The sequence below is a fragment of the Branchiostoma floridae genome, chromosome 1 (assembly GCF_000003815.2).
Source record: "Branchiostoma floridae strain S238N-H82 chromosome 1, Bfl_VNyyK, whole genome shotgun sequence".
NCBI classification, from domain to species: domain Eukaryota; kingdom Metazoa; phylum Chordata; class Leptocardii; order Amphioxiformes; family Branchiostomatidae; genus Branchiostoma; species Branchiostoma floridae.
In genome coordinates, this window is record NC_049979.1 from 24,254,884 (window position 1) to 24,279,903 (window position 25,020).

The window sequence follows — 25,020 nt, forward strand, 5'->3', positions numbered from 1 at the left end:
ACAGCAAGATCTGCTTGGAGATTACCACCAGGCTCTATAAAGCAGTTGTGTATAGAAATTTGACAGTGTTTTGGGAAGGTCCCTGTGGGACTTGCTAATAACTTGCTAATTTGGGAGCATGCCTTTACAATAACTGACCTCCTTTCAACCCGCATAACAATGTGCATAATTACCAAAAAGAGGAAGGTAAGCGCCTTATATACAGCCTGCCCATGTAGTAGGATTTGGAACCTAAACTGACAAATAATCTCTGGAACAAACTTTTGCCTGATGTTTCTATTCATATGAATCACTAGTAACAGCTTCATGGCATTCATGGCTTCATGTTAAATTGTTAATGGTCCAAAAGATAACTGTACTTTGTACCAGATCAAAACCCAGGTTATCATTAAGTTTGGTTATCAAAAAGTTTGTTGTTACTTTGTCGGCCTTTCAGCTTTTCAACACCTCTCTATAGCACATGCTAGCACCTGCAAGATAGTCCATAGGCCAGGACCCCAAATTTCACCAATCAATACCCTATGCGGACTGCAGTGGCAAATTATTCTTATTATTCTAAGTAGTAGAAGGCCTGTGGCATATATTTTGATGTGACAGCCATTCTGGTTTGGTAGCTTTATTCTGGCTATCAGTATCTGATATCAGCCTTCAAACCTATCAACATCTAAATGATCAGGAATTTTTTTTGTCTTAAACCAAGGAGCAATCAATAAAATCACAAAGGAGTTTTAAAGCTCTGAGCTCACTGACCTAACCTAGGCCTGGGGTAGCCAAGAGTAAAGATTACCAAAGGCAAATTAAAAGACTAAAAATCTATTCCATTAGGTTGCTGTTGGAAAATTTAGGTTAGGTCAGTGAGCTCAGAGCTTTAAAACTCCTTTGTGATTGCAAGGTAAAGGAAGGAAGTTAAACCTCCTTGGGTAAACTTAGTTTACTTCTTAATTACCAAGTTCCAACTTCCCCAACTTCCATTCATTTCTCTAATTACCTGTCATTATAAATTAGTGCATGCATTGTTGTTGCTGGATTTTAAAGGAGATTAGAGAATGGCTTCTCTAAAGATGGGTGAGACAGGGGAGGGGAAAGTGATTATCACACTCTTGTCATAAAAAGGCCTTTGTCACAATCTCAAGGACTGAAAAGTATTACAGCTGAGGAAAGGGTGTTACTGGTCAAATTGTTCTTTTAACTGATCGGATCTGGTGATGGGTGATATATCATTTCAATTAGACACCTAGAAATGCATTAAAAACAGCTGTTTAAATAGAGATTCATTAAAACACCAGTGAATGAATTTCTAGGTGTCCACGTACCCGGATTGGGACACTTCTATGTGTTATGGCATCGCATGACAGGTCAATGCCACATATATGATAATAGATGATCAATGTTGCACCCTGAGGGGTTTATTATAAAGCCTGGTTGATTTCTATATTAACCCAAAGATACCAGCGATCAGCATGGCTGACAAAGTGGTTCATGATTTACTTGTCCAAAAGATGAGCAAAATTTTTTACTATAGTTTAGAATTCAGTAAATAGTTACTGGAAGTCCCCAAAATAATTTCATCAGGTTGGTAGACCATAGGATAGGAGTTCAAATCCTTTCATCTAGAAAAAGTGTCAGTAGCATTCTGAGAAGTTCAATTTTTCTTGTTAATGTGGGCACCCTTACATGAGGGTCTGCAAGAGAGGGGGTTGTCTTGGTAGGTAATGCTTAACGGTGAATTCAGAAGGCGGAGTAGCGTTTAACGATAAATTCAGGAGGGCTGGTAATGCTTAACGGTAAATTCAGGAGTTGCAAAGCAAAACGCGCAATCCTTTCGTACAATGCTAGGATTGTTGTACGAAAAGCTGACTAGCTAATGACAATGTGAGAAGAAAAAGATGTCCAGAACCCAGAGGAATGACAGGCAATGTCAGCTGCCTCCATGACATTGCTTAGCTTGGGCAGAGTTCCCACTACAGAGGTTACGCGGGCGGCAGTAAATCCATTTTGGGGTGGGGGTAGAAGTGAACTTTTGCTGACAAAATTTTCAGCACGTGGAGCGCCGAAGGCACAACGCATCGCACCAGAGGCCTGAAAATCTTGACCCTCTGAAATGCTTTTTCTTGCATTTTAACTAAGATAAGTTAATGACATTTCCATCAATATTACACGTAGTTAAAGTTGCTGCGAGCAAGCACACCTCCCCCCCCCCCAACTCCCGGCATATTTTCATCATTTTCAACACCGCATACTCCTATGCAGAGGGAACAACTCCCATTACAGTCTCCTTCTGGCAAATGTCTGGTCCCTCTGCTTGCTTACGTTAGCTTTTCGGTTACTTTGGGCTTCGCCACAAACCAGCTGTCAGCCAATCAGAGAAGATACCTTCCAGTTTTCTAAAGGGATATCTTGTTCTAAGTAAGGAAAGTCCTATTCGTGACCGATGCTATCGTCACAACGTTCCATGCCAGGGTGGTTTGTCCGTCCGGTTCTGCGTCAAACTGAGAATAAGGTACCAATTTTGTGATCAGTATTATAGGAACTGTGGGTAGAGGGCGATCGCTGCCTCACCGAATATTACCCAAAAATATGTAGAAACCATCATCCTCTTGCTGCGGTAACAATTTCGTCAGCATGCATATTGGCAATTTCAGTGCTTAAACTCTATATTATGCATGGTACAGGTGCTAATGGAGGTACTACAAAAAATAATGTAGATCCATTTCTTTGCTGACTTCTGATCCTTTAAATGTTTTTACTTAGCTCATGGATGCTAAATGGATAGTTCTTGGGCACTCAAATTGGCTTAGATACTCATAAAACGTCAGTATTGAGGTTAAAGAAAAAATAGAAGAGGTAACTAATAGTAATTGCCACAGCTTCCGTACCTCTGAAAAATATGAGTACCTCTGAAAAAATATGAGTAACCATTGCAGGACAGGCATTTTGTTGAAGACAAGTTAATTCATAGGGCAGTTTTTTTTTTCTAATGCCTCAGGCATCTCCGGCAACATAATCAATAAAACTAGGAAAATGAAACAATAAACAATGCCTCCAATATATATCTATTTTAGACATTGAAAGTCAAGGCTAAAACAGCTAATGAAATTGGCACAGTTTAACAGTTTCAAAACAAAATCAAATGCATACAGAACTCTTCCTGTCATTGCTTTAGATATTAATTTTAAGGTCATTTCTGCAGGAATTCCTGCAGAAATTCCTGCAGAAAACATTCTTCCTGCAGGAATTTACCTTTGTCCTGCAGGAAATTTCTGCAGGAATTCCTGCAGGAAAAAGTTTTTCCTGCAGGAATTCCTGCAGGAAAAACGCTTCCTGCAGGAATTCCTGCAGAAATTCCTGCAGGAAGAAAATTTTCAAAATGAATATTCATGAAAGTTATTATCATATTTCACAACTGTACATCATACTTGTCAATCATATGTAAAGACTTTTCACCAAGTGCTTTTATATTGAAAATATAAGCCCATTTCAAAATGGGAAAAGTGGAATTCCAAAGTTATTGTGGAGCCTCTTATTAGTGCATCATTTTTTTTTGCAGTTAAAGTACTCTGAAACTATTCCAATAACAATACATGGATGTCTAATTCATCAAATAATCTTCACTGCTTGATTTTAAACCTAATTGTTACAACATTCCATATTGATTTAATGCAACAGCTCTTACCTCTGTGTAGTTTGCTACAAAAAACTCCACACTTGACTCCCAGCTGGGATTCAGTGTGCTGCAGACGTAATGTGTGGTCTTGACCTGAAAATGGGTTACAGCATATAAGGCATGTTCCTTTTCACACAATTTATATCCTGTTTTTTTCTTTAAGCATCCCTTTCATTCTATGACATTGTTATAATTGGACTGAACAGAGAACATTGGACTAATGCTTTTGACCTTATTGAAAATGAAAAAAAAAACAAGATTTTCATGATTTTTTTAGACAATCTTGAGATCTTTTGAGACAATCTTTAGATTTTCAAGATTTTTTAAACAATCTTGAGATCTTTTGAGACAACCTTTAGATCTTTCAGAAATTCTCAAGATTCTTTGAAATTATCTAAATATTTTTTCTATATATCTAAGGCATTGAACTTTTTTGCTTTTCAACAAAGTGTGATGACACTCACAGGGGGCATTATGATCCATTGAGTACCGGAGAGGTTTCTTACAAAATATCAGATATTTGCTACAATAGTAAGCTGTAAAAGGCTACAGGCATTAGTCCAAAGTGCTCAGTCCAATGATAATCTGTTCGCTGTTTCTTTGTTTGCAGGAAAATGTGCTAAGAGAGATGTGCTCATCTTTGAAAATAACAAGCACTTCTTGGGTTGAGTCTCCCTTCAACTGCACAATTCCCACAGAGACTGATAAATGGAGACCATTTGACAGCTTTAGGAAACAGAGTCCTAAAGTCCCTATGACGTCAAACCCTTTTGTATGATGGTTAAAGAAAAAAAACAGTGTATTATGATAAGCACTTTTCTGGCGCCCGAACAAACAGCACCAATACATCAAGCATATCTTTCAGGCATTATTTTGAAAGATGACGGTTTGACAATATTCTTCCAGAACACTGGGCTTAACTGGAATCATAAGGGATCTTCAAATTTTGTCAGCTAAACTTATAAGATGACAAAATTTGAAGCTTAAGGTGATGAATCAAAACAAAGAATTGTATGACAGACGCCCTTTGAAACTTAACCATCTTGTATATTGCATGCTGGTTTGTTGAAAAACAGTATTGCTGTTCAAGCACTTTTATGGAACACCATGATAGGAAAATTTAAATTTTTTAGGCATAATATGTTGAACGATTGTTAACAGCTTGACAACATTGTTACAGAACACCAATCTTACCAACTTAACTTTTTTTAAGAACTATTATCTTAAGTATCATACTTTATCTGCTAACTGTTATCACACAAACTTTTAAGGTGCTCAATCAAAACAACTTTGGTGCCTTTAAATGCCAATGTCTATGAATTATTCACTTCCAAATCTCCTTTACTGAAGTTTCTTGATAGCATTTGCTGCTGTATTTTCCTAATCATAATTATTCAGTTGGGATTTATGTACACACCTATTAGCAGTAATCTTAATAATTCATCATTTATTTCAGTCTGTAAATTGCCTGCACATTCTTTGTTGTCAAAATTATATATTATATTGTAATAGTGATTGACATAGAAATGCAGATTTTCATTTTTGTTACCTGTATAAAGGAAACATGACCAAGATACAAAAAATTCACCAGTCTCTTCATTCCCGGAATGAAGAAAATCTAACCCACTCAAAATAACAAGGAACATCAAGGTTTGACATTAGCTGTAAGCATGATTATGCAAGACATTTTGCTCAATTAAAGTCTAATGAAACTACAGGGAATGTCTGAAGGGCTGAAGACATATGCCGATTTGCCACCTCATTATATGCAAACAAACTTACAAGTCTTTGCTAAAGCCACAACAATTTAAATAGTTGTTTCTCTGACTTTTTCAGATAAAATATAGAGCGGCAGGGACAAAAATTAATGTAAAAATTTTGAAAAAAGTCTTGATTGAACGTAAGTGTTTGCATAACAAAGTAAAAAAATATTTTTAACTTGAAAAAGGTAAACAAACACTATATGGCAAACAACCAACTTATCCTGAAATAAACAACTTAAAATTTACAATTTTCTAAAAGTAAAAATTAATTTTGTTATGTGATATCTGAATTGAATGAACCAATAGCTTTTGAATAATGAAAGATTTTATTGCAATGATAAATTTACTCATGTTGTATATTAAATAAAGGCACTAAATTAGCTATTATTAATACTAGAAAACTGTAGTATGGTTTCATTCTAATTGAGTGAGTGGAAATGTCCTGAATGGGAGGTGTTTTGAATCTTTTTTTCAATTTGCAAACAAATTGGAGCAGGTGGTAGTAATTAAATTGGTGTGGCCTAATAGTGTCATTATAATAACCGATATAACAACTTAAGAAGTTCTTACACGGCACACTACATTAGGCAGTATCAATCTATCTCTAACTCTACTGACTGTCTATGACAATTATTCAACTAAAAAATGAGAGAATGGCAATTAAAGGCCCTGAGGTTAACCGATAAAAGAATGGCTTGCATGTCAGTCAATATATTTGCGGTTTTTTAATGTTTTGATTTGGCATTGCTGCGGCACGAAAGTTACAGGTAAGGTGTTAGGGGATTGGGCGATTAGTGAAGACATCAGCCATTTATAGAATGGGTTAAAAGACTCTCTCTAAAGTAAACCAGAAAACTTGGCACCATGCCCTGTGACAGTAATGACTTTAACAGCACTCTTAAGGTGATTGGTTCATTGATCTTACTTTACAAGAACATAATTTCTAAAGAAGACTGTGCCAAGGGTAAATGGCATATGCTGATTGGGTTGTTAAACTAGATTGGTTGTTAAACTACTCACCTTTCTCTTGTTGCAGAAGACGATACAGTAGGGATCTGATAAACCGTTCCTATCCATGGAGACCAGGTCCATCCCACTGTGGATGTGCACGTACAACACTCCAGCCACTACATGTACATAGAAAATTGAGATGTTTTGACTTGATCTCAAGATGTTTTGCTTCAATCTTGAGATGAAAAATCTTCAGTTAAGATACTTTGCAAAAATCTTAAGATATTTTGAAAGTTGCTTTGAAAAAGTCCCATATCTTGAGATGTCTGGAAAAAATCTTGAGAACATTTCAAAGAATCTTGAGACTTTATTAACTATCTTAAGGTTGTTATGAAAAATCTCAAGATTGTCTAGAAAAATCTCAAGATTGTCTAAAAAAATCTCAAGATTGTGTAAAAAAATCTCAAGATTGTCTAAAAAAATCTCAAGATTGTGTAAAAAAATCTCAAGATTGTGTAAAAAATCTCAAGATTGTCTAAAAAAAATCTCAAGATTGTCTAGAAAAATCTCAAGATTGTCTAAAAAAAATCTCAAGATTGTCTAAAAAAATCTCAAGATTGTCTAGAAAAATCTCAAGATTGTCTAAAAAAAATCTCAAGATTGTCTAAAAAAATCTCAAGATTGTCTAGAAAAATCTCAAGATTGTCTAGAAAAATCTCAAGATTGTCTAAAATATTCTCAAGATTGTCTTCAAAAACCTCGTGATTCATCACAAAATCTTTTTTTTTCATTTTCAATGCTGTCTGAAAACCCATGCAGAGGGTCATTATGATCCATTAGGTAACAGAAGTTTTTCACAAAATATCTGACATGTACCTTTCAGCTGTAAATGGTCAAAAGAATTAGTCCAAAGCGATCTGCTCAGTCCAATAGCAACCCTTATTCCCTTAACTTAAACTTTAAATTCTACATTTCAGTAGGCATGTTTTAATGGCTGCATAGATGGACCCATTTCAAGGAGACTGTTTTATGGTAAAACAGTTACAGATGATGCTATTGCTATCAGCTCTACTACAGGACACTTGATGCTTTCATCAGATGAACTAGAGATACCGGAGGGTAAATTGTGCTGATTCTGACATTGCCCGGAAGATCTCATTTTGAGGTTGACTGAAAGGCACCTCCAATTTTCAGTAATGGTTTTTATCACCTTGATCTGGTTCCTCCTTGAGAGAAGTGCCACCCTCGGTCAATCCATCCAGCCCACTTGTGTTGGTGAGATTGATGGGTGGTAGGGGGGTGTACTCCATGTGTAGGAACAGTTGGGAATTCACACCTCTCTTCTGCAACACCTCTTCCACTCTGGTGAAAAAGAGAAATTCAATTAGTGTAATTTTCACTAGGCCCCGTTTTTGTTTCATTTCATGCCATTTAGCATAATGATTTTTTTAGAAATGAGAAATACAGCCTGAAACTGCAACAATTAGGAACATTATATTAGGTATGAGGCATTGCAACAAAAAGCAAATTGCATTATAGTAAAAGTACAATTTACTGCAGCTATATGCAACATAATCTCAGACCAGGTTGACCATGAAAATGCCACAGGTCGTAATTATGTCTGAATTTAACAAAAATCTATACTGCATTAATTTTATTAATGACTCGTATAAAAGTACATGACAGGCGTCAAATTGCTCCCTGCATGCACCATGAGAATCGAATCTACAGACTTCATTTCTTGTGTACCACCTGAAAATCTGTGTAGTGTCAGGCAAGGTAGTTTAGAGGGTGAAGCTCTTTTGTACTGGATTATGTTTGACCTTTGGCACCAATTCCCCACCTTGTATCATCAAGTGTGCCATGAGCATCTAAGTGCATCACAGGTATTAGTCTGACTGCGCTTACACTCTCAGCTAAGGAGCTTTCATGGTCTTAGGGTCTGGGTGAAGCATTAGATCAGGTTATGCAGTAGCCTAGGACCTGGCTTAAACCTTTACCCTGACTGTAAACTTACTGTAACAAGTTCAGTGATTGGGGTCACCTTCAGCGTTTTCACTCCTCTCACTATGAGTTGTCGGCATTCAAAGTTTGCCTTTGCCTGGGTTGCAGTAATGATATATTGCATGAAGTTGTGTGGCCCAAGGGCTATTGAAATGGAAACGGATGCTGCCCTATGGTACAGGAAGGACTTAAACTTAAAAGAAGTTCCTTGGGACTTATTTTCCCTTGATGTTCACCACCTGGTTATCAGCCATGATGTATATGGTTGAAGGACACATTCCTTCTAAGGTCATGCCTTTCTTTGGGTTGACTATTAGCCAAGTTTGCGCAGCCCTTTTGTTGGAATTGAGTCAATTGACCTTGCAGCTTCCTGTTGACCAATGATGGCAGGCAATCAGCAACTAGGATCCATTTCTACGATAGAGGTGGAGGTCTCTCTGGTTCTGCCATCATTCAACTTAGAAATACCGAACTGAACCCAATGGTACAAGGCTCTTTTCTAGGCGATCGAAAACAGAAACTATATTTTCTTAGGTATGACTTTCAGGATCAATAGTTCAGTTCAGTTCAGTTTATTCTCATCTGAGGTGCCATTAACAATGTCCGACCAGGCATCTCTATCTAGCATGGCGGCTAGCAAGTTGTAGTCCTTTAAACCAACCTCCTCCTCCAAAACTTTCTTAAGTGTCAGGTCCGGTCGTCCCCCTTTTCTCTTTGCGTCAGGTTGACCCAGAGGAGAAGTTTGGCGGCCATCTCCTCATGACGTGGTACATGGCCAGCAAGAGCCAGTCTTCTTTTCTGAATAGCTCTAGTGATCGGGGGAAGTCCATTGTACAGTTTTTTGTTTCCAATGCAACTCTGCCAGGGTACATTCAGAGCGTAACGAAGCAGGTGGGTGTAGTTACCATCCAGTTTATTGGACAGAGACTTAGTTAGTGTCCATGAGTCTGAACCATAAAGCAAAATAGCCTCTACACAATCATGCTTTGAATACTTTCAGCTTTGTGGTGTTTTGAATGTGGGCCTTCCATACTTTTGTTAGGGCATGATCAATAGGAGTTGGTGTATGTGTATATACGACCATCTATTTGAAAAATGATCTATTTGACACAAAAATTGCAAATATTCAGAATGTAAAGATCTCCATTCAGATTGACATTTACAACTCATTGTCACATTTTTTCTTACATTGCCAACATTGGTTCTATTGAGTTCTCCTAGTTTTTGCACTAGCCTACTGAAAACTACCCAACCACAAACCCATTTTATATAGGACAAAAAAGCACTTAGAGCCAGCAACCTTCAGCCATTTTGTGTGATGGAAATGTTAGGCATGAAGAAGCAAACAGATTTGTCAGCTGTCAAGACGTATCCCAACACTAAGCTCTCATGCTTCATCATATCGGACAGCTCTGTTCTCCAGTGAAACATAAGGTCCTCGGCTGAGGCAACTGGATTCCTTGAAGAAATCAGATCCCATATGTTGCCTGCATTACGAACAAAACGGTGACATGTCCCTGATAACAATTTACATGCATGTAAGGCCACGATAATAAGATTTTTTGGTTGTCAGATTCTTTAAAAACACAAAGATGCTTATTTGGAAAACATAATGAAAACAAATTTTTCGTTGGTCATCAGTATTGATCCTGAAGAAGGTGACACTGTGCATGGTTGTTGAAAATTTGATTCGTGTCCTTTTTTGTCGGAAGAAAGTTTAGCTTTGTACTATAATTATTATATTGAAAACAAATTCAACCTAAGAACTGGTTAGCTGAGGAATGAGTCCACTTTACTATTTATTGAAAACCAGGTTTATGCCTTGGTGCATTCAGGTTTATGGAGTGAATACAGCGGCATATTTAACTTTTCCTCCCTGTCCTCTACTTTCATGATGTCTGCTGAAATTGATTCAGTAAACCTAAAGATGTCAAAGAACCGGCCAACTTCAAGGAAACAAATTGGTGCATGTGGCCTTAAGCGACTACCACATTTCAATTTACGTCATTTTGAAAAGATGCACCATAAAGCTGACTTATTTACAGGCTAACATTAATCAAAGATTCTACTATCATTTAAGTTAGGGAAACGATAACCACAGAATAAAGTGCAACAGACCTGACTGTTGCCATAATTATTGTGTTAACAAATCTCCACCACAGCTAGTGACTGAATTTCCCTACTTGTAATGAAATCAAACATGCTGTTGATTTGCAATAGCCCTTCCAGGTTGAGGAAATTAGTTTTGCAGCCTAGGTACCGTCATGGATGTTAAGCTCTGTGGTATAAATCAGCTGAAGGCGATGTTCATTAGGTGGGAATTAAGTCGGGAATTGAGCCTAGGGGAAGCAGGTGGCTGTATTGTATCCTCTCCACCCCTTTCCTTCTCTTCGTTGCGCTAAGCAGTTAGCAGAACGGAGGTAATGACCCTGCCAAATGATTTATTCCCCAGGGACGTTCCTCATGGTATAACGTAATTAGGACTTGTATGCACCGACTCCCTTGCACCATACTTTTTGGTAATTGCTCTTGCCATTGACTGAGCTGTTGGAAATAATGTCTTGTTCACCGAGACTGGGAAGCGAACAGGTGATTTCCCAATATGTATCAGGGAGGGTAAAGGTCAAATATACTCGCTGTAAGTCATGCAAGAAGCCCTTTTGTACATTTCAGTACTCATGAGGATGCAACATGAATCACATGTAAGTCAAAGGTGAATGGTCCCCGAAACTTATTTATAAATAGTCTCATCTCAACCATTGTTTTGATTTGCATAACAATGTCCAGACGCTAATGGCACCTGCAAAATGGCGGAATGTTTATAGTCAGATGCCTTCTCCTTTGACATATTACCCAGTGTTCCTCTCCCTCAGGGATGCTGACTCGAATGTGCAAAAGGGCTTATTATGGAGTATTTGGTGAGCTAAAAAAGGAAACCAATTATGTATCACTTAATACAGTAACAGTAAAATAACCCCCCAAATTTTGACAGAAGCATGTAAATTACACTAGCCATCCAAAGGTATTGTATGATAAAACAAGAAATCAACGATCTAATACCTAAATGAACGAGTTAGACTTTTTGGCAAGTTTCTTGTTTTAAACTCATTCTGGATTTGTCACTGATTCTGTTTTTGAATTTCCCTGCCTAATTGCTACCGTGGATCCAGGGAAATCCAACCTTCCAATCCTATGATACCAACCTTGGACCCAGCCCAGCCAACCTTCCTATCCTGGGGGAGTCGCATGTGGTGCTAATTGACGTGCACTGAGTAACTTCATGTGGTGCTAATCCTGATACCCTGGTCCTCCTATATACATGTACCTGTGGGGACCAGCTTTGGACCCAGGCCAAGTCATTACTTTTCCATCTTCAAGTTGCAAATCTCTGGTTACGCCAGTGTCACTCCACAATATTCAAATAACTATACTAGACACACTGAAGATAAAAGAAAACATAACTTTACAAACCAAGAGCAGTAACAGTTACTGTACCAAAAGTTTTCACCACCAAGTTACAAACATCATAAATCATTAAAATTTAAAAATTCAAATCACAGTGCTTAGAAAGTTAGAACTGTCATGTCTTGTTAAAAAATGAAGGGTCTATGGTCTCTGCCCCTGAAGTAATGGAGTTTGATGACAGAGATACAGTAGTCACGTTGAAGAAATAAATTATTATAGTAATGTAAAAATATTCTACCAAATGTAACTTCTTAAGCTGATGTAGCAGACATTACTTTAAGCCCATTACCTTTAGTTAGTGAATCGCCCCTGGGTGGAGCTTCCCCCGTCTTTAACGGAACTCCCCCTGATCGTTACATAAAGTTTCTTCCTTGTATGACGTCACACATGTAAATGAGTCAGCGTGTCTCCGCCCTCAACCTAAACTCCTGTCCAATCATGACACATTCTGTTTGGCTTCCTCCTAAATTAGATGCTAGCTTGGAGCTAAAAAGTAGGGTTCCTCGCTGTCTTCTCTCTCTTCTGATTCGACTCCTTCCTGAAGAACTTCTCCAGGCGGTTGGCTCCGTCGGATCGCCCGCCTGCGGGCGGGCGATCGGGCGGCACTGAGAGCTCCTCCGAGGCGGCTTGCACATTTGACTCATCCGTTAAAATGACTAGTGTACTCCGCGTTTGCTGTCTATCTCAGACAGCGTCGGTTCATCTCTTCCAAGCTACTGACCACTTCGGTAAGAGTTGCCGGTTCTATCTCTGACGAGCGCTGTTGTAACTAAATTCACTTTGTTTGGCTAGAACTTGACTAAATTCGCTTTGCTTTGGGAGGGTCCCCTTCGTTAGGGATTCCAGGTTCAAGATTGACAATGTGTATTGTGTTTTGTGCCATGCCTTGATGCTCAATTGTATTCCGTTGTGCCTTTGATGTTGAACAATGTTATACATCGTACGGAGTTCCGAATAAAGAGAATGTAAACTTGGAAAACCACCTTGTTTCGCGCCTTGATGTTACGGTGAGAGTTGAGAAAGTGTTTGCGTCAAATCCTACCCTAGTTTAGACTTGTAGACCGCTCCAGTACAAGAGCGAGGAGAGTGAGACTCCTAAAAGTCCGTTTACCATCAGGACTGAGAACTATACTAAAGTCTATTTGCCACACTGATACTGCCCATGGAGGCTGTAAAAATAATGCCTTGTGTGAATTCACTCTCATGGGTGTTCCCTGTTGTTGTTGAATTATACATCACACACCATGCCTAGTGGAATATTTTTAGACTCTGGTATTAACTACTTATCCCAATACACATTATCATGAAGGTAATTTGTAGAAGTGTAATGCAGTGAGCACAGTTGTGCATTTGACCTTGTGAAAATTGCTTGACGCCAAATGGAAAAAAGAAATGTACGTCACTCTTGAGCAACCCTGTTAGAGCTGAAAATCCTTTTACCAGTGTCAAGAGCCATGCAGAAGGCAGTCCTTTACAATAGAAGACTTGTCACATTGATGTGACGTTAGGTGTTAACTTCCCTTCATGGAACACCATTGGAATGGGAACCAGTAAGCACTAAGTTTTGGAGATAGTACAGCAATACTAACAGTAACAGTTACCAGTGCATGATATTGGGAAGTGCAGCTGTGTGCATTGGACGATTTTAAAACCATCCATTTTATAAGCCTAGCCACCATAGCCAGTGTCCATAACCTTATACTTCAAAATGTGAAATCAATATTACACACTATCACATGAACAAGTGGATCCATCTCTAATATGCTTCAAGTTAGTCACAGCATTTCTGTTACTGCCTAGAGGAGCACTTAGGGACAGTCCCTTGCCTATTAGCACTTAGGCAGGCTTCTTCTTTAAGATACCTAAATTACATGTGCTGGTATTATCGACAGTGTAAACTATTACATCGATAATCTTTATTACATCCGATTTTTTTCCGATAATCTTTATTATTGCATATTCATGCCCGAGGGCTAAATGCACAAAAGGACCACATGATTGTGGTCTTATGGATGCAGAGGAAAAACTAAACTTATACAATGATTTTAAACTGAGGCTAAATGGAAAAGGAACTAACTTAAAGACACTATGTGTTACAATCTCTAATGGCTGCATCTAACATATTCTTCTCTCTTTTTGAAACACATGGAGACATATTTACATATTGCGTCAATAGAATGATCATCCTTTCACATTACAGTTAAACTTCCTATATACCAATGGCTTTGATTGAAGCTGCTACATGACTTTGTATATCAAAGGCCGTTAAATGCCTGATTTACTATTCTATGTCAACTAAGCAATTACAAAGCCCTTGGCTTATTTCGGGCACTTGATGACAGTGCCGCAGGCATCTGTTGAAAGCTTTCTATTGATCTATGCAGGCAATCGTGTACAGGTGCCAACTGATAAGCTGGAGGACCCTGGCTCTGAGGTAGATTGTGTAATAAGGGTAAATTGTCGAAGCCATTCACACTACTCTGCAAGACACTGACACTCCAATAACTGCTGCTCCATGACTCAATGGGTCCCTTACAAGTCTCTGACCAAAGATAAAATGGTTTCCTGCAAAGTCTGAGTGAAATAGCCAGTTTGTATATTGTGAGTATATAAAGATATGATAACAAGAATGATTAATCATAGCCTTGAAGCTAGTCTGGGCACCATAAACTTTTCAGAAATCAGACTTTATGATCCACCGCTCAATGTTCTATCTGTGCAACATGATGTCACAGAAGTGGAAGATTTCTCATTCCTTGACATACTATGCTGGAGTTGAACAGTCAAAAATTTGGACAATGATGTTCTGGAAATACAGTTTAATTTTGCTTCTGGATAGTTATCAGGCTTCTGCAATGTAAATCTGGTGCATTAGTCTCTTAACGTTACAAGATTACACATACATTAATTTTTAAATTACACTTTCTCCGAAATTCTATCTGTCTGGAGTCTCTTATGATAGTACAATTGACATGCATTGGCAGTGGTGGTAAGAACTTTCATGCACAGATTATTTTAAAGAGCAGCGAGTACATGCTTAAGTGCTCAGACAGGTTTACAGGGATCATGGTCTGATCTCAATAGTAATTACTCTGGGATCAGTGTCTGCAGGGTTGATTTTTAGAATCATATACCAATACTTTTCTTACAACCTTGCTCACACTTTTGTTCAAAATCATGAAAAGGATCAAATCCAGTATACACTATCAGGCAGACACAAAAACTGCTTGAAATAGACACTTTAATCTTCATACCAATAACCTTCAAAAGACTTCACTGGGTTGACTGCAACATTATCTAAATCCTCGATACAGAATTCAACGTGACGTTATGAGATATCAATAGAAATGACACAACAGAATTTCCTGGCTGCCCACATAAAGGTGGAATGACCTGACCATTGAACAAAGTAGAATAGTCAATCCTTCATTCTCTAAATCCTTTCAAATCACATGCTTACATTGACAAGAGTATCATGAGCATTTGAATAGCATTGACTGTGACGTGACCATGTAGCAACTGATTTGCAGGAGGCCTTAAACCTTATGAGAAGCATTCTTCACAATAACTCTACATGTTAGAAATACTGTCAGTGAGCGTTTAAGTTCAGCACCCTATAAGTGGTCAAAGGCCTTGCACTGAGCAAACTCATTAAGACACAAAATGCCCCATGCCAATGGCTGTGTATGAATGCATGTTGAAGGTTTAAGGACTGGCTTTACCAAGTTGTTCCAGCCTGTTAAACATTTGTCAAATTATGATGCAAAGTTGAACAGACTGTGATTTCAAATGCCAAAATTGGACTCACCCATTTTTTACTGACCAACTTCATGCAGTCTTCATGTCAAGGAAAGAACAATTCACGCTGCACAAGATCGCTTCATACTGTGAACTTAAAGCTTACTGCTAGCTACACATAACTGTTACAGTTTTCTCCATGTTCAAACTCAATATCTAACAAAAGTGCAACAGAACCCTGTTGTTTCAAGTACTTTGCAATTCTTATAAATTGAATGTACATGTAGGTATTACTAATCGAATTAGGGTGAGATGCATATATTATGCAAATTAAGCTCAGACAGATTTTTATAAGAACTTTGGCATCAACTTCAAGGCAGCCGGCAAAACAGATGCACACCTGGACCTGAGTAAGCAATGATTCTGATCACTGCTATCTCCAGTGTGCCTGATGATGACTTGGGAATACATTTTAATTGGCAGTTTCAGGCCAGGCTTTAGGAAAGACTGTTAAGTGGAACCACAAGGCTTCAGGGCAAGGTCAGGCTACAAGATGCAATTAAAACTGATGACATGCTCTAACCCAGAGGACCTGGTCTACATACAAATGGACACTACTGTACACGCTGCAAGGACTTTGACACTTTTGAACTTTGAGGGCAAATCAGTGTTTATTTCCCCTGGGTGAAACTGCCTGAGTTTGCATCATGGCGAGAGGAGTTAGATTGTTGTATGATGAAACTTACTCCTAAGTTAGAGAAGAAAATGTGTTCAAGCCTATTTTTCCTCAGAATATCTCGGAATAATATGTCAACAATCAAGTTGAGCCATGGATACTGTAGACTGTGTCTACCTAGAAATATATGCAAGGTTGTCATTTATAACACTTTTGTCCTGTCAGATACTGTAAATGCCTTTAAGTTTGCGAAGATTTGATTTTGAGTTAGGTAGAAAAAGGAGCTTTTGCAGTGTTTTTTTTTAGTTTACTGGACCAGGTGGAAACAAGAGGGGACTAGGTTGGCAGAAGACAGGACAAGCATTTTTGTGGTGGTTTTACATTGTATGTTGGCAGTGAAGAGGTTGCTGGAAACATTTCAACATTTACAGTAATCTGAAGCGTTTCAACAAAGCAACTTTGTTGCAGGTTCTGATATCACGAATAGAAAGATAAAAGCTAGGATAAAATAAAATGCCATCTGTTACAGCTACATTGTGTTTGAACAAGTCCCTCTCCAAATAGTACAACACAGAATGATAATTTGTCTATTAGGGCTAAGCCAGCTGTACATACAAATCGTTCCTCAGTTTGTTTGTCCATTCAGAGACTTGTAGTGCCTAGTGGCACACAGGGCAGGAAGTTTCTTAGATTGCTGTTTCATGGGCAGGGTATATTTTTACAGGGAGGCATTGCTAGCCCTTCCTTTTAACATGATGTAACGCTTAAATTCACCTTAATCCGTTGGGTAACCTAAATTCGTTGGTTAAAAAAACTGGGTTTATCGGTTCTACCTGGGTTCCAATTGTTAACATTTTCAAAATATTGCGATCTGAAACTACCTTCCATAGACTTAACGATCCCCAAATACTGTACCCTATAGTATCTTTATATACAACGAAAATAGGTTACCCAACGGATAAAGGTGAACCAACGTTATATCCAACATGGAACTTCCATTTTATATCTCTTTTGAAAGACAGGTACATTCCCACTAAGATGCCCTTCCCAGAATTGAACCTGGGTTCCCCAGTTAACTTAACTATAGAACCATAATCTCAACAGTGAGGCTGCTACCAGTTGAACTACAGTGATCATGATATCCCTGTACACACAAATCAAGTATCTAAAACGACAGATATGTATGGCAGAAATAATTCCACTGAAAGCAGCACTTACAATGGAATCACTTGAGAGCCTGCTGTAAATGTCAGAAATCATCCTCCAATATAAAAAGTGCTTCATCAGTTTTTGTTGGCAATTACTCTATGGAGTCTAAGCCTATAAAAGTGACAGTGATGAAACTGACTTTCACCAAGAAATCCCTGTTGAAGTCATGGAGGTGTTTTGTTACCACAACTTCTGAGTGATGTCACCTTCACGTGAATATGATAGATTGGGCCACAGTAATCTATAGCAAACAGGTTTGTATAAGGTGCTCTGGCTTTTAACTATGGTCAATAATGACGTATGTGTGTGTGTGTGTACATGTGACTGTGCCGTTGAATTGCAGAGAGTAAGTTAAGCCTACTGCTGACACAAAAATGAGGGCCACGGGTCAATTCCTTGCATCCCTTAGCTAGCCTGAGGGTTGGGTCATTGGGAAAAGCACCTTAATCGGTTATGTGACATTCCTCAATACAATCAGATGTAAATGGTTATCTGAATTTGGTTTGGTGAAAGGTCAGGTGGAAAGAGAGGGATGGGCTCCACCTATCCAACAAACTGCACTAGATTAAACAACCCAATGCCCCGAGTCCCCAAACAGCCTCAAAGGCTATGTACGAGGGGCGTGCAATTAGTAATGGTCCTGACCCATTTCCCATAGCAGGAGATTAATGAAACTTGGCACAGTTATTAGTCTTTCTCTTCATAGGAATCACCCAGAGTTATACATTTCTCCCATCGTTTGATGCAGCTCTGGACACCGATTTTGTAGGACACCCCAGGTTGGTCCTCCAACTGATGCCTCATCAATGGCACAAGAGGGACGACCAGGTCTGGGAGCTGTTTCCACAGACTTCCAGCCACGTTTGAATTCAGGATGCCAGCGTTTTACAAGGTCATATGATGGGGCATCATCACCATAAGTTTCATTTATTTCATCAAAAGTCTTCTTTGGTGTGCGTCCTTTCAAATACAAAAACCGGATCACTGCGCGACACTCAACTGGTTCCATTTCACACCTGGTCCATTTCGCACCTGACTAAGTTCAAACACCAGTAAATCAGAAACCACAATTAGTTCAGAGCTGTCTTTTGCAACATAACCCATAGAGATATGAATTATTACACATACAAAATTTCATTTAGATCAGACAACTGGAAGTGGGTCAGGACCATTACTTATTGCACGCCCCTCGTACCATACCAATGAGGACACTGAATGCCTCAACAGCTCACAAACAAGTACAATGTAAAATGCTGGTCAAACTGTGTCACAGAAAATGATTTTTTGGCGGGGGTGTGTTAGCATTAGTAAAAGTTTTTAATGTACTATGTACACCTACCCCATCATGTACCAAACATTATTCTGAAAAAAGATACATTTTATGGTTGCACCAAAAGGGCAGAAAGACATATCAATCTGTAATGTAATTCTGGTCAACTCAACTTTGTTGACAAGTTGGCTTTTCTGGACATGAATACAGAACGGCAAAAATTTTCTCAACTTTTGTTACACTGACTCCGTTACACAAAGCAATCCTAATGCACATTCCAAAGGAAGTCAATTGCATGGCCTTCACAAGTTACGGTTTCCTGTAGGATTAGCCTTCTCAAGGTGACTTCAACAGTAACAGCCACTTCACCGCACTGGAAGGACTTCTGATTGCCTATGAGACTTGGTGCTCACCAGAGCTGTAACCTGGTCTCTATTCCATCTGCAGCCTGGTGAGCCGGAGCACGAATCAGAGGTCCCCAGTGATTCTATGACCCTGCCATCTTGAACCTTCAGATCAGGAGTCAACTGTGATAAGTTGGACGCCATATCTGTTCTTCTCTGCACCTAGAGCATATTACCAGCTGATATAAAGATACAGAAGCTAGGTGTGTGGTTCTATTCTGGCAAAATGCCTATTATGTGAAGCCCATCGGGAACAGCTGTTGAATCCAATAAGATGAAAGAGAGAATCAATTATATGCATCCTATGACTTGGACAAAACTTTGCTGTACCATAAAAGCAATTAATTAGCTCTGTCGTGTTCAAGGCAGTGAAAGCTAAGCTGGTGGTTGCTCAGTTTACATGCTAGTTTTATATTAAGAACTTTGCAGGCACAGAAACAATGATCGTGTTCTTCAATATTTCAGTTTGTCTGACAGTCTCTCCAATATCATCTAATACTTCAGTGCACTGAAATGAATGAATGAAACCAGATGGGTTCCTTTGGGCATTTTATAGTTAGCTGCCCATAGAACTTGAAGAAAAGTAACAGATGCTTTTAATTATCTGACTCTTGATATCCATAACAATAATTACTTTTGTGAATGCAGCTATGAAATTATTATCGAACCTCACTGGGAAATATGGAGTACTGAAACATGAGAATGGTGCTTCAGAATAGAGAATTATGTGATGCTACAAAATTGATGTCTGCGTCGGTAGATGCATTGCTGTTGTAATGTTTCCCTTCACCATTAGTCACATTTCGCAGTGTCAGGTTGGAAGAATTGTGCGTCCAGTGGGAACATGAGAATGAAGAAATGAAGATGAATCTAAAAACTTGCATAGGAGAGAGTCAATTAGTGGAAAGTCTATTTCATCTATAAGGTGTGTAATGTGAGGATCAATACATTTCTTCAGACTCTATTCAATTATGAACAGAAGGCTCAGTTATGGGAAAGTCTATTTCTTTATCATCTGTCTGTATCTAATGCAATGATCAATCCATTTCTTTATTAGACTATTTTATCAACAATAGAAGGCTTAATTGGGGAAATCCCATATCTTATCCATCAGTTGAATGGGTTTGTCACGTGTTATCTATTGAAGAGCAAAGACATCATTTCCGCTGTAATCAAGAAGCCTAGGGGAAAAAACAAATTTCGGCCCATGTATAAGAATGCGGCTGCAGCATTTAGAAGTAAAAAAGACAAAGAAAAAAGTCTTACTTATGGCTTTCTTCCAGTCCATAGCTAGCTAGGGAGAGGTCATACTGAGCCAGGGTGTGTGTTGCCAGCATGCCCCGCCCCTTCATCTTGATAGACAGCTGCAAGAGAAAAGAGAAAGGGGTGCTGTTATTGTTTTTAACACACAATTTCAAAAAGTTGTACAGACCCATTTAAAAAGTCTGACTGTCTCATGGACCATTTTTAGCATTTTGACAATTCCAAGAAAGTAAAATTAATCAAATTGCTCTGGTTGTTGTACTGTTAAAGGCAACATCACAACAAGCCATATTCCTGTTGGCCACAGTCATCCATTTGGGATGTGTATTGCAAGAAACACTGGGATTGTTGCATGATCTCCCCTGGATAAGAATAACACATATAGCTGGAGGAATTTTCTTTCAGAGTAAATTAGACCTGGTGATCTGGAGAGATTACTCAAACTGTTGCATTTCTCCATTAGAGATGGAAGGATTATCATTGAACACCCATTAGACGTTAATGTGTCAATCACGCAATAATGCATTAAAGTCAATTTATCCGATGTAAATGGCATATCAGTTCTGAATTACCCTCTAGTTGCTTCAGCTTGACAAAGTCAGACTTTTAAGTATTCCCCTGAATCTGTCATTAATGGAACAAAGAAACTTTGCCATGGTGCTGAACTGCCTTCCAAGTTGATGACTTTGTGAAAACATCCCATCTTACAGCATTAAAGTACTAACCTAAGACATTTTCATAGGAAAGAAAGATCATATCACTTTCAACCATTATCACATGTCCCCAGTCATAGATGAAAATATAAAAACTTTTGCATATCCACATTCCTCTCAAATGTCATGGTCCATCTGTTGTTGTTTCTTTGTCAAGGCAAGTCAGTGTAAAAACTTATTGTTTCTTCAGACCCTTGTATAGAGCCTAGTGGCACATAAGGCAGCAAGTTTGCTTGTTGTTTTAGTAATAGGGTACACGTATATATATATAATGAGCAATATTTTTACAGGGAACAGTTGCTAGTGCTTCCCCTTTATTGTGCTCCTTTTTACATCCCTTCAAAAAGATGGGTGCAGCCCCAACAGAGGATTGAAGGGTCTCCGTGGTGCGAACTACTTGGAACCAGAGAGGCTGCTACCAGCTAAGCTACAGGGACATCCCTGTAAAAATTGATATAAAACTACCCACTGGCAGGAAAATGTGTCAGAACCTGTGGGAGATCATAAATCTTCTATCTATCCATGAATAAATCACCTATCATGTCTCAGCAACATACATCTCTTCTGTCTCTTGTGTACTGTTTCACTGAAACCTTTCACTAGAATATCCCTGCTTGACAAACACATCAAAGACTTGTTTTGATGCTTCAACTTATCTCTGTCACAAATCTAAACCCAAGATTGACTCAATGTTTTTAAAGATCCTTCAACATCTTTCCTAAGGTTTATCTTTAGAGACAATCAAACCAGCTGATGCCATAAGTTGATCATCTCTCTCTAGACAAGGGGATTGCTCTGGTATAAGGTATTGATTGGAATATAAGAATGAAGCTTTTAAGCTTAAAGCCAAACTAATTTGATTAATGGATGGCATCCTCTGGGCATTCCAAAACCAATGTGGGTGCAAGAAGTGAAAAAAGTTGCCTTCACTGTGAAATCTACATTAGTCGACAGGAAGGTTAAACAATGACAGAACACGGTATACCAAACAATAAGCTACCATTGTCTTTTGCATCTTCCTCTTTGAATTTAGAAAGCTTGAAGTTTCTGATACACTAGTAGACTAAGTATAAATTTGCAATGTTTGGCATATATTTGCTCCTTTTGCTACTTCTTGTATGTTTCTTTTGGACACGGGAAAATTGATACGAACGCGGATGTTATCCATACACAACTTGTAGTCAAGTCAGTTAACGGCCTAAACTAAAACATAAGACAAATGGGAAAGACCATTAACGGTGGCAAAGGTGCCATTTGGGACGTTTGTGTGAAACACGATCCTGGGATACATAAATGGTGCCTAATTGCACTGACCTTGTTTTCTGTAACGCAGAGAAATTATGAAAAGCACTTGCCATTCATCTTTATGTATAAGATGTATGCAATTGGTCTCTGTAGATGGGCCTACATAATTGCTGACCTAAAAAGCCAAAGTCCTGGATATTTGTTAAGTTGTTTGAGGTGTCAGCAAATGATTTCATGGAGTTGGCTGTGTGCATGGCTGAAGTTGATGAATTACTCCCTTGTGTGGCTTACTTAATGTGGTCGTACACACCAGAAAAGACACTGTACAAGGGAAAATGTTTGCAGTGGTTTTACTTTAAAATTTGTTTCTATGCAGTGACCTCTTCATCTTGAAACCACTGTGAACATTTTCCCATTTACAGTTAAAACCTTGTCTGGCAATAAAGTAAAAGCCATGAGCTTTCAAACAACACTTCTTCTTCATTTTCTCCCTATGGCAAAATAAAATTCTTTTTACAGTATTTGATTGTCAGAAAGTTAAAAGAATTTACCCTATGCAATTTGACATGACAAAGGAGTGATAATTAGGTGCTAGAGGGAATTTTCCTCGATTGATTACCTTTAAGTTACCTGTGCCCTGTCAATTTGTGGAACCAAATAAGAACTACCCGGGTACCATATGATGCCCGTCCATTCAATATCGTGGTCAGTAATTGTAGTGGTTGGGGGGCAGGAGCATTTAATAAAGGTTCTACCTGGCCTTAGTACTGTGACCAAATAATGGTGATGAAATTTTATCAGTTGAACATAAGTAACTACTAAGTTTGATGAAATCAAGTTAATGTTTAACTTCACAAATCGAGATTTACTCTTTTTTTTTAGCTTTTTGTTGTCACAAAATAAATTTTGAATTATGTCATGTAAGACAAATTATTGATTAAGTTGAAACGAAAACCTCTGTGCAGATGTTGGGTCTAACTCTTTTATATTCATAGCATAAAACGTGTTCCTGGAAGTATTGCACACAAAGGTAAAGAAACTAAGTCTTAGAAATCTGCATTTCTTCTTAAGAAAGCTCAGGGGTACCCTTTGCCAGAAGGCAGTCACCATTTTGTAACTGGGGGATTTTTCTTTACATAACATTTAAATCATCTTCCAAATTGAATTCCAGCTGATCCTTGTAACAACTATTCTTGGAAGATTACGCTGTAATAAATCATATCTGCTCCTGTGCAGCTGCTATATTTCAGACTTTAGCACTATCCCAGAATGTAAATTGTGCTTGTGCAAGGCTCCTGACAGTCAGCTTTGTAGGTGAAGTGCTTGCACTTATCCAATAATTGATGGTGATGTCAATCATCAACAAGAACTAGACACAATAACCCTGAAGCAGCAAGATTGCAATGTGTTATCAGGCATGTACAGGAGTTGTAGTTGCAACAGAATTCATCTTTCTATCTGTTAGATGTTTGGTTGATGTTGTTGCATCAGAATTCTGTGCACTGCATACAATCTCTTTTCCGAAATGGAAGCTATGTACAGGGCATCATCCTCATACACTGCAACAAAACTCATTCATGGTATTGAGGCAGTGCCAACAGATTTCTGACGGGCTTGACACAGGGCAAGAGAGATGATAATAAATCACATACAGACATACATTTTTTTGTCAGTGCAATGGCACATGGCTCGACCCCAATATCTTTTCCAGCGTATTTTGGGCTGATAAGAGGAGTCTCTACACTTGTGAAGCCATTTGTGGCCCTCAAGTCAGAGCTTTGTTTCCAACTGTATCGAGAATGCAATCTGCAGCTTGTTGCAATTCTAATCATTGCCAACATGACCATAGAATATCGTTGGACCAAGTGCATTCCAATTATAATGAATTATGGAGATTTTGAAGACTGAAAGCCAGGCATCTTTAGACAGATGAAGAAACTGACCTTGTCCTTCTCAAGGTCATCAATGAGGAATGCGCAGGTGTCCTGCCACCTGGCTGTTGCTAAGGTCTGCTGAGTCACCTCCTTCTGCTCACCCAGCTTCAACACACACCACCTGGTCTCCTCCATAAACACTGCAGAAGAGGTTGTCAGATTTGCATGGAGAGGTGTAAAAATTAGTGATCCCAATGCAGTTTAGCTCACTAAAGAGCTAAATTTTTCACTGTTTATGACAGAGAAGATGCTTATAATATAAAGCATTTACAGGCTCATTGTAATAGGAAATTCTTTCTTGTTCCCTGTAGCTCTTTTTCAAGTTCAATGACCATTAGGCTTTAAACGTTACATCCCATATTCTATAGGGACCTTTTCCAGTAGTGTACAGGTCAGGTGATCAACAACAGTCAAGATTTAAACTCCTATAACCTCTTCTTCAAGAGGTAATATTAACACAACAACTCATATGCTGAACACTGGACTAAGCATCCTACCTGTCTCAACTGATTTGCAATACTTTGACATGGCGGTAACTTTGACAACGCGTTTCTTCACTTTAGAAGCGGGACTTTGTACTTTGTTTGACAATAAAACTTGTTACAATAAGCTATTTTTATGAAGACATATCAATTTTCAGCATACAGGAAGTGCAAGTGTTCATCCAATAAACCATCTGCTATCACCTAGTGTCAGAAATGTTTGCCCAAGGGCAATTCCA

The 25,020-nt window shown here is 38.6% G+C and overlaps 1 protein-coding gene across 8 annotated transcripts in view; it reads right to left on the reverse strand.

Annotated features, from left to right (window-relative positions):
- The window catches only part of LOC118418107 (tricalbin-3-like), a 100,433-nt gene that overhangs the window by 27,930 nt on the left and 47,483 nt on the right, over positions 1–25,020 (reverse strand). For all 8 annotated transcript variants that reach the window (XM_035823940.1, XM_035823948.1, XM_035823985.1 and 5 more), the window contains 5 exons: positions 24,309–24,439; positions 20,411–20,508; positions 7,589–7,740; positions 6,448–6,554; positions 3,674–3,757 (listed from right to left, as the gene is read on the reverse strand). In XM_035823940.1, coding sequence (XP_035679833.1) covers positions 3,674–3,757; positions 6,448–6,554; positions 7,589–7,740; positions 20,411–20,508; positions 24,309–24,439 — 572 coding nt within the window. The remainder of the gene's footprint in view (positions 1–3,673; positions 3,758–6,447; positions 6,555–7,588; positions 7,741–20,410; positions 20,509–24,308; positions 24,440–25,020) is intronic.